Consider the following 11423-nt stretch of genomic DNA (forward strand, 5'->3'; position numbering starts at 1 on the left):
TTCTCAAAGGTGGGCAGATGTTCCGCTCCCAGCTTCCAAAGTGCCGTCTTTGATTCGAGGCAGTTGTTTGTGTGAATTAGAGTTACAGGGGAAATTCATTCAAACTGACTGGGAAGCCAAGGGAGCTTAACCTCTGTGACATCACCGAGGCCATTTCGTAAGGCGCAACCAGGGAGGGCCCCATATTTCCCCCCAAACTGCAGATAAGTGGCCGTAATGTAAAATTGTAGCTTAATGTTTTATAAACAGAGCCATGTGTCCGACATAAAATATAAATGGCAGTCTGTGGTACATGCTTTCACTTTGTCAGGTGAAACTGATTAGCCAAGGCTCCCTTAATTCTCTCTGTTCCTCTGAGTGTCTGTGGGTTCCCCCGCCCTTAATGAAAGGTTGTTTTTAATAGGGACCATGCTGGAAAGAGTTGATGTAATTGAGGGAGTTGCTTCTGAAGTGTTCCATTAAAATACACTTAGATTAACAGCCCCCCAATTTGGTTAAAGGGAGGGGTGATTAATGTTAATAAAGGCACCTCAGAGCTGGAAAAGCAGAAGAGAAGTGCATTCAAGGTGAGGCCTGGCAACAGCGGAAAGGAAGTATAAACATGCTTTGTTTAGCCAAGTCATCAAATGAACATTAGGCCTTTCTATGTATCTGGTTTGGTGCGAGGAGAGACATCACACTGAACCTGAAGCAGGGCTGTGTGCTGTCTGTTGCAGGCGGAGAGGTTAATGCTCCACTGCTGTGCGTCTAAGTGTGCTGACAACTTCCCCGCGGCGTCGAACACTTTGTTTCTCTGACGTTATTCAACCGCTGGGAAAAACAAATGCAGCATATAAATGGCTGCGCTGACGCCAGGACAGAAATACGACTGATATCATTTTTAGCAGACCAAAGTAAGGGTCAGGCAGAGTTTCCGACTTTTCAAGCATCCAGTGTTGATGTTGGCCCGCTTCTGCAAAAGCACCTAAGATCATTTTGATCATTGTCATTCGTTTGAACACAGTCGACTCGAGCAGCGGGCTCCGATCTGGACTTGCTCTTTGTATTTGTGTCTCGGCATGAATAAACATTATGGTCATATTAGGATGAAGATTATATCCTTAAACATTTTTCTAAGCCAATGGTTTGTTGGTATAAAGTATCACAGGGTAGTCAGGCTGGTAAACATCGGGGATGTGCAGAAATACCATTGTTTATTCAACCTACCAAATCACTGTGGGTCCAAGCATTCGCTGCTGAAAAACCTTGTTCCTGTTGCTGTTGTGAGACATCTGTTCTTCTTCTTCTTCTTCTTCTTCCATTTCTCCTCTTCTTTTTATCTAAAAGCACCCCCCCCCAAAAAAAAAGAAACTACATGAATTTTAACAAGTTTGCCTAACAGTTAACGCCTATCAAAGGTTTCCTGAAACCCTCCTGCTCAGATTGAAATGTATATGCGTTCCCACTCAATCTACTTTTACTTGATATCACAGGCTTGTGACATCATCAGCTGGCACAGCTGGTATTTATTAGCTGTTGTTTCCCCACACCTTTACCTGCTCACAACAACAGCTTCAAAGTAAAACCAGCTCCACAGCACTAGCAGAAGTCTGAAACTCTACAGGGAAACCTTTCAATAACATCCAGGACACAAAAGTTTGCCCGGAGACTCGCCGGTCCTTGTTCTCCATAACAATCCCTCCGTAGGTCCCTTGTGTTTGTGGTTTGTTCTTAAATCAATATTTCTTTGTCCACTTATGAGGGAATATACCTCTCCCACCCAAACAACACATCTGTGGTGCCGCCGACAGTAAACACAAGAGCAGACAGGGTCCCCTGTAGTGCACGCACACACACAGCTGTGTTTCCATCACTTTTGGGGACATTACGTAGACTTACATTCATGGAGACTTCCCCTAACCGTAATTATAACCACTAAGTGCTTAACCCTAACCCTTACCCCCACCTTAACTCAAGTTTTTACCCTGAAAGTTAATGATTTATGAGTAATATAGAGTAATACAGGTCCACACACACACACACACACACACACACACACACACACACACACACAGGGGCTCATCTTCCCAAATCAGCTCAATGTTTTGTGGAGAGAATTCCCCAGTTGCTCTGTCACAAACAATGAGGACTGAATAAACTAGATTTTCATTAGCTAGTCAAAATACAGATAACAAGAACTCTGCTCAGGCTCTGACTCAATGTAAACTGCTATCAGCCAAGTAAGCAATATCTGGAACCAAATGAATGAACAAATGTGGCTTTATCTTTCTTGTGGCGGCACAAATTCAGATCTGCTGTTTTTAGAAACATATCGAATCTCACTGACGAGACCGCTTGGCATCCTGCGGAGGACATTTTTGTTGCCTTTTTCATGCAACATCGCGTGACGTTTTAACTCGAACCATAAACTCACCGAAAGGCTGCCTCTCCGAAGCTTGACGCTTCTCCCCCCGAGGGCCAGATCTTGTCATCGCCAGGAGAGTACCCATCATTTCAGGCACGCCGCTTGGCGGTTGCTGGATGTTTTGGCTGGGCTGAAAGAAAATCCTCCATCCTAGCCTGGTTTCAGTCCTGACCATGTCCTTGCTTGGACTTGGTGCCCTTTGATGAACCGAGCAATATTTGATTTTTCTCCTATTTTCTTTGTTTTTACATGACAGTCTCTCTAATCAGAGGAGTGCTTGCCATAATAAGTATTGTTATGGTTGGAATTTCTCTCAGGAAATCATAATCATAATCACAGCAGACTGTTTACTTTGCTCTCTGACTTTTTCTAGTTGAGAGCAGGACAAAAATACACACAGTCAAAGCAGAAGTGCCTTTCAGCTGCTCATCCAGCAGTGATTTATTAGTTTCTGTGATACTGAACAGTGAACAGAAACAGAAATATTTACAAACTCACTTTCCAGTAAAAATATCCCATTATCAATATCAGTATACACTGTTTTGAGTTGACTTATCATTTAAAAGTACCTCATCTGTTCTTGAGAGGTCCGAGGTGCTGCTTTGTCTGGTTCCAGTCAAATGCACTACACCGTAGTTTTGGAATTATTTTTAGCGATTAGTAATGACACATTGATTGTGCAGTTAATCTATTATTTTCAGAAACGGTCCATGCAGTTCAGTGTAATGAAACAGAGGCAGCTTCACTGATGATAGGGTATTTTCAGCGTTCTATGTTTTATGAACACGTAGGATATTCCAGCCCTGTCTCCAAGAAATGACATTAATGGATGACTAATTTGTAACAGCAAGGACATTTCTGAAAGAAACATCATGCCACCTGGATGCCGCTTTAATAAGAAACCTTTATGCGTTATTTCTGTGATAAATTCCTGGAAAGGTGCAAAATGTTCACACTGAACACACCTGCAAAACATTTACTTCCATTTCGTTTCCTGAAGTACTTTTGTTTAGCAAAAGTTCTGTAGTAGTTCAGTATTTAAAAAGTCAAAAGTGACATTGGACATGATATTTTCTATATGTAAGCGCAGGTTTTCCCTAAAGCTGGGCAGAAAATGTGTTTTTAATAACCCCTTCTGTTGTGTTAACTCTCGTTTAAATCGTTTAAAGTAATAATCTGCAGCCTTTTTTTGTCTGCTCCTCCATCTATTTGCTGTGCAACGTAAGCAACAACACCGTGTGTGTGTGTGTGTGTGTGTGTGTGTGTGTGTGTGTGTGTGTGTGTGTGTGCGCGCACGTGCACCATGCCATGCAAATGTGTGCCTTCAAGTGTGAGCACATCTGTATGTACAGTATATACGAATGTACATGTGAATCACGGGACCATGCACGTGCGTCTGCATGCCTGCTTGTATGCGCACAGTCAAAATGACAAAAGTTGGGGTGAGAGTGTTTTCGGTGGGCCACTCACGCTGTATTTTGGAGACTATTTTCCACTCCTATACATGCTCAGGGATTTATGGTGACAACCGTTGCTATTTGGAAGCTGTAAAACGTTCCTCTGCTTTCCTAACAAATGAAAGCATAACAAACCACATTTTTTTCTTTATTTAAAGCAAATAAATATCCCGATTTTCTCAAACCACTAAAATCTGTGGCAAAATGTTGGGAACATAAAGAGGTTTCAGAAAAATGATATGAATGACAGTATGGCAGCACAGTACCAGTACCAACACAAGTGTTCTCGCCTGCAGACAGACTGACATCATTAAAATGATTATTTCTCTCTCTGCAGTTTCCAGAGCAGAAGACATAACTGAGTTGCTGTTCTGCTCTGTCCATACGCATTTGCAATAGACATGTTGACCTGCTGGGTGTGCTTAGATACAAATAATATTCAAAATACACTCAAATTCCAAAAACAGTTCAACAACAAATGCTAAATGCTTGTATTAGCCAGGCGACAGCAAAGAGGATGTTGGTTCTTATGTATCTCTATATGTAAAATGGTTTGCAAATTAGAGATGAATGCCAAAAATAATGCAGAAATGTGTTTGACTCAAAGAGTTTTGCCTATTTGAAAGGAATTGTGGCTCATTGTGGTGTACAGCTTACGTTCATTTTCCAGAAATAACATTGACACATACCAGGAAATATGGTGATGTGCTACGTTTAGAGATGAAACGCAGCAGAAGCCGCAGGCCACACAGTGTCTGTATTATTACAGCGTGTTGGTCAGTGCCAACTTTAAGTTCAAAACACCGAAGATTGCCGCTTATCAACAAAATCAAAAATCTAAAAAAGACTTGTGGCTCATCATTTGAATGCATGTTTGACAAGAGGATATTAGTTTGCCACAAAGACTGGAACACACAAGTTACAAGTAAAACAACACATTTTCTTACTTATTTCTAATGGTTGCTTTTATCCAGGATCAAGGTCTACATCCACAGCGACCGGCTAATCAATCCAGACTGGAGCATGTGCCACTTATTACATTCTGTGTATTTTTCTTATGTTTGCATGTATAATTGAATGTACAATGCACTTAGTGTGTACGTGTCCAGTATGTGACACACACTGTAGACTGTGTGTGTATGTGTCTGCAGGCCTGTCATCAGTCTGTATGTGTGTGTGTTCATGCCGGTGTGTGTGTGTGCGTTCACTCTGGTTCAACCTCAAGCAAATAACGTGCAAATTAATGCCTTAGAAAAATATTGTTCTATAATTCTGTGAAGCTGAAAGTTGAAAGAAACAGTAAGATAAGAGAGAATTATGCACTCATTCTCCTGCAGTCCAGCTGGAGTTCAGCTATTTGAGTTCATTTGTTTAAGTTATATGACTGATGGTACAGTTGAATGTATGACATTTTTGTTCCATCATACAGCTAGTGACTTTTTCCATTTTGGTGCATTGCGCTGGTATTGTTTCACACCTCTGACCTTATATAAAATCCATATTTTTGCTTTAAAGCGAAACTACCCAAAGCGAGCAAGAAGCATGCAGCTGTGTTAAGTTTGCTGAATGGTTGCTGACTTGCTCACTTGTTGACACAGTGGCTTGTTCCCATCATAGAAGCTATTTGTTTGCTAGAGAGCAGTTCCTGTGAAAACTGCTGACTGGTGTCTGTGGATTATCCAAAGTAATGGTAGCATTGTTTCTTGAAAGACAGTTGATATTAAATTCGTTAAATCACAATTTTCAGGGCTGTGAGCTCCAAAAGCAGAATTCCATTCCCCTGAGGCGGAGGCATAAATGTCAGATGTGTCAAAATCTGGATGAATGAAACCCAAATTTAGCAGCTTGGACACAACTAGAGATCAAACTCAAATGATACTTTGTGCGCCCACATAACCCTGTCCTCTGCCCACGTCTCTGAGGTTCTGGATTGCTGTGCAAAGTGGACCATAAGGCAGAGGAAACAGCAGTTGAGAAACCAGTCTTATCAGCTGATCCATTGAGAAACTTTTCTGGAGCTTTTGGTCATATAACATGATCTTCATCTGCTGATGAAGGTCACAAATGAGCTGTTTTTGTACCTTGGGTGATCTCATCCTTTAAAAGCAGTAATGGTGTCGTTTGTACAATATGTCTCACAGCTTGATTCATTTCTCACATGGAGGACGTGGCATTAGGGTACATGTAGCTGACACCATTTCGTTTCTCTTCACCGTCATCAGTCATTGTCGTGGTCATTTTGAGATCCCCAGTGAGAATCTTGACTCCATCAGCTCCATTGCTTCCCCTACCGTCATCTCCTGTTTCAGTGTCATTTTTGTTTTCGCCTCTCCGTCGTCATTTGCATGTCAATCATCATCGTCACCACAGCATCAGATCTTCCTCATGACAACCCGGTGAGTGTCCGTGATCATGAGGAGAAGATATTGGTGAATTCACCTGCACATTTATGTTTCCTAAACTGAATCAAATTGATGGAAACCACACAGCTGCCAGGCGGCTGTGTGAAGTACTCTGCTGCAACTGGTCTGCATGGGAGAATCAGAGCTACAGAAAGGTGAAAACACTTAGGTGCTCTTTGTTCTCTCTTCAATATGGTCATTAATTTCCTTTAACTGGTCTGGTGCATATTGAATGTGCAGCCTGGGCGCTCTGATGTGTCATCAGTTCGTCAGTATAATGTGCTGTGGCTCTGGTGACTCTGGTGCGTCCAGCAGACTTGTGGCTTGGCAGAATGGGGACACTGTGCTGTAGAAGTGCTGGTTTGGCTGGAGAATGAGGAGAAAGTGTGTGTGGAATGAATGAAATCCTCCCCTGCTGCCATTTTCTGACTTTAGACAAACACTTGACAGGCTTTCACTACAAGGGCCAAACAGGCTGCGTCGGCCTTAATGGTTATTTATTACACTCAGTGTCCCCGTGAGATGTATTTATGTGAACTCTGTGCATCGTGTTACTAATGGACATGATTTTTCAGCTGGCTTGGTTTGGCCAAGGGACAAGTCTCAAGCCTTTCATAGTCTCTCCTCTGCCTCTCCTCTATATTACAGCTGTCCATTAGCCTGTTTTCCTCCACAGGACCAGCTCTTTGCTTGCCACTGTCATTCATTTCTTCATTCATTCATTTTTCCACTGTTTTACTTTCGTCATTCCTACCCTAGACCTTCAGCAGCCACTGTGTGCTTTGGGTCAAAGCTGGAATGTGTCAGTAACAGTGCACCTTACCCTGTGAGCTCCTTCAGACAGGAGGCAGCGGTAGATGGGTAGGTTTTAGGTGATGTCATTCGAAAACAAAAGCAGAGCCACAGTGTGATTAATGGACTGCAGACAGTGAGTATATCTGAAGGCACAGACATTTCCTAGTTGCTGACTGACTGCTTGACCCTTACAAATGTCTTGTGCTGGGGGAGATATGTTTTCTAGTTCGAATAGAAATTAGTATGCTGTTGCAAATCATGGCAGTACACAAGTAGGTGTCAAAATGAGACATTTTCCTAACCTGCAGACTTCCTGTGAGACAAAGTGCAGAAGGAGGTGCAATGGCAGTGTAGTGGTGCAGTAAAATATGGTGTCAAGGAAGACGACAGTTTCCAACATCTACTAGCTGCCAGCACACACCAGGGCCCTGGTTCCTGAAAACATCTTGAGGCTGACACTTTAGATCACCTTAGCACTAAGATGCTTTTGTGAAACGGAGTAAAGCACCAGTTCAGTCAGAGACACTGAAGAAGTCAATTATTACAAGTGGGTAGATTTGGCAGAAAAGTCCCTGCTGTTTGGGGACCTCTCAGCGACAGTGATGATTCTGCTGCAGAACAAATCCCCCTTAATAAACATAATACATGCTGAACTCAAAATAACAATGCCACAAATACCACAAGGACGAGGTCAGGGTAGAGGTCTTCACAGGTCACCTGCTGTCATCTGTGCTCTCTGAGGCGAGTCCAATGTAGTCCTTACTTCTTAGTGGCACTTTCTTATCCTCATGTTACAGTGTTGCACGTAACAATACACACACACAAACACAAACACACGCACACCTGCACACAGTGCACTTCCATTGCGATCAATGCTGTTTCAGACCAACTCAGGTATTACACTCATGTGAAACAGACCCAGGAACATCAGTAATAGCATGTGACCTGACTCGGACCTCACTGACCGCATAAAATTGTGGATCCAAATTCGTACAGGTACCAGCTCAGGTCTCAGATCCTCAGGTTCTGGTGGAGGGACCTGCAGCATTTTACAAGACACACAGCTCAATGAGCCAGTGATTGTGAAGCAGGAATGAAATTGCTGATGCCGATCAGCTCATACAAGCTGAAGCTCAGTGCTCTGCCTGAACTGAAGCTGTGCTTTGTTTACTGCACACATAATCTCTGATATCACATGAAACATATGTGCTTATGTATGCTGTCTTTGCCTAACCTGGAAAAATGTTTTGTCTTCTCTTTGTTTAAAATACTTAAATCATGAAAGTTATTCTCCCCTTTGTTCCAACAGGAAGGCCGGCCTCATCCTCTCTCAGTTAGACGAACTCTCCCCGTGGTGTAAGGGTCTTCTTCAGGAGCCCAAGATCGGCCTTCGCAGGATGTCCCTCAAGTTCCTGTCCTGCCGTTACACTGACACCAAGGTCTTTGGTTTGAACTGGTCTGACATGGGCCAGGACGTACACAAGGCCTGTGATGAGCAGACGCTCACCGTCATGTACAATGACTACGGTGAGCCCAAGGAGCTGTAAAATTATTCAGCACTTTCAACCCTGATGTGTACAGGAATATGGGAGATTTGTCAAACCCAACAAAGACACAAATAAAATGCAGGTTTCACATTTGTTTCCATAAGCTAAATGCATTTACAGCGTCATAAGCTAATGCTGAACATGATTTGAAATGCCATTTATTCTATTTAGCTTTTCCGTGTTATTGGTAAATGAATTCAGGTGTTTAATCAGAGCTTCCAGGTTGGAGATGATGATCTCTGGAGCTTGATAATCATCTAATAAAGAAGAGCTTTGTTGATCCGTTCCTCTTTGCTGTGCTTTGTTTGAGCTATGCTGAATTTGACACATTCTGCAAATGGTTCACAGTAAAAGCCTTTTTTGTTTCAGGCTTTTTATCAGTTCTCACTGGTCTTTCTTCACTGCTTAAGATAAATTTTATTTGTAATACTTCAAAATCTTATGGACTGAAGCACCAGTGAGAGTCTGAGGAAAGTTCTAATCACAAAGTGTGATCGAAGGGCAAGACAATGAAGCTCAAAGTGCTTCTGATGGTCAGGCCAGCACCTTCCATTCTAGCTCGCCGATGTGTGTGTGTCAGAGGGTGAATGACAGGCTACCTGTGCAAAAACAGCCATTTACCATTTACTGTGAAGCAGCTGCAGGCATTAAAAAAAAAAGTTTACTTAGCCACCAGGGCTAACTGTTAGCCTGATTAAAGGTTGGTATTGTAAGTTGCCTAGTGTGAAATATTGCAAGGCAGGAACGGACCTAAAAAGCACAACCCCCCCCCCCCCCTCCAGGCCAGGGTTCTCCAGTTGTTCCTATTTTCATAATTTAAATGCAGAATCCCACAGTGAAAACTGGGAAAAGCTAAACATATGGCATTTTACATTCTGTTTTGTATACAATCGTGACATTAAATGCATTTATCTAGGAAAACAAATATCTTCAAAGAACTAAATATCATAAGACCATGTGTTTTTCCTCATTTTATTTTCCGTTGGACCCAAAAATCATTGTTTTAAAACGTTGATACATAAAGAGAGCACGTTTTTTACCCTCTGTTGCAAAGATCTGACATCTCAAATGTATAGTGTAGTCTAGATGGGAAAGCGTAATTTCATTTGGCGTCTTCATAATCAGTCAGATATTAAAAGAACAGATGTGGGACATACAGGGCAGCTCCTTTGTGCCTCTTAACATCCAAACTTAGTCGTATCTTTGGTGAAAAGTCACAAAAGGCACCTCTTGATGTCAAACAAGCGGCCAGAAACAGTGATCGTGACTTTTTATGGAGCCCACATCCATCCTGCAACAGTGAGTTGCTTCTTAAACCGGACTTCTAAAATAAGCTTTGTTCTCGTAAAGTTTACATGAAAAATGGATCCAGGAGATTCTGGGTCTTGTAAAGATTTAGCCTTCGGAGTTTATTGTAGCTTCAGTTTCACTGGTACATTCCAGCCATTGGTTCATATTTTCCAGCTTCTGATGCTTGTCGTATGCATTTATTCTGAATAACTGTAACACACCCAGCAGGTGAACACTTCATGGGCTAAAACATCATGTATCTCCTCAGCTGTGATTTGGTATTGGCTGCTGTGTTGTGTGGAGTTGCTTCGTACACATCAAATCTTAGCAAGACCTGCAGTTTTCAAACATCACTTCTTCTTTTTTTTTTACATATTTTGCAGCATATTTAGATAAATGTTGTGTTGCGACGACGAGGGAAAAGCCAGTATTTTGCTACGTTACCCATAGTTGTATGAGAAAGGTGAGGAAGCATGTAAACAGTTGAAGCTTCAGAGATTTTAGAAAGAGACGATGGTCTGCAAGGAGTTATTTTAGTAGTATAGACATCCAAAAGAGACTTTGTACATAGCATTATCATAAAGTTTTAGCGCTATAACCTGCTGAATGTAGTATGGATAGTCTGCATTTCTAACTGAGGTTGTGATAAAGGAGTTTTACTAAATAACAGGAGGAAGTACGCAGAGCAGTTCATTTTCTCTACACGCTCAGTGAAACCTGCCAAACCACTCGACAGTATTTTCATTCATCGTTTTTACACATCGCTCACAATCTGAACATGAACAGTCATGTTTTCAACGGCTTCCCTGTCTGGTCAAACTGTACAAGTCTTTAGAAAGATTTTCCTGACATTTCCACAAATGCTATGTGTTTGTCGTGTGTATAGTTTAACTTTTCTTTGGACCTCCATTTGTTCTTTAACACTGTGTGGTGGCCATGTTGGAGATTGATGTCAAAGAAACGCACTTAGCTGTTGATTTTTAACATCTCATATGTGAATACTAAAATGAACACTTGTAGATTTTTGTATAGGCAGGAAAGTATTTCATAGATGCATCACATTCTAGCACAGTACAGTGTTTTCTTCTGTATATAAATGTACAACAGGTGATATTTTACAACATTTACATGTGCTTTAGTAGATACTATATTGTACTGTAATACCTGCTGTGTAGCTTAGTCTAGCAGTTGGATTCATCCACTGATTGCAGTTCTGATGTGAAATGATCTGATGTCATCCACTATGTGAAACTGGACTGGACCTTTGTCATGAACTGTAAGTGATTGATTAATTTAAAGACAATGATATGATTTTATTGTACAGAAAAATGGTAAAATGACTAAACTAACAAGTGGAGTTGAACATGAAATGAGTAAGATGATGAGATGGAGACCTCTTGACCTTTAAGAGCAACAACCATCTACTATCTGCATGATATTATTCTGTCTCTACTATATGTGGCTAGCATACACTTTTTCACTTTGATCTTTGCTACTTCAAACAACAATAAAGAATATATTATGAAAA

General features: G+C 41.5%; 1 protein-coding gene across 5 annotated transcripts in view; it reads left to right on the forward strand.

Annotated features, from left to right (window-relative positions):
* The window catches only part of astn1 (astrotactin 1), a 361427-nt gene extending 350004 nt beyond the window's left edge, over positions 1–11423 (forward strand). For all 5 annotated transcript variants that reach the window (XM_076744683.1, XM_076744682.1, XM_076744685.1 and 2 more), the window contains one exon: positions 8368–11423. In XM_076744683.1, coding sequence (XP_076600798.1) covers positions 8368–8605 — 238 coding nt within the window. In that variant the 3' untranslated portion in view covers positions 8606–11423. The remainder of the gene's footprint in view (positions 1–8367) is intronic.

The sequence above is a fragment of the Chaetodon auriga genome, chromosome 12 (assembly GCF_051107435.1).
Source record: "Chaetodon auriga isolate fChaAug3 chromosome 12, fChaAug3.hap1, whole genome shotgun sequence".
Lineage (NCBI taxonomy): Eukaryota > Metazoa > Chordata > Actinopteri > Chaetodontiformes > Chaetodontidae > Chaetodon > Chaetodon auriga.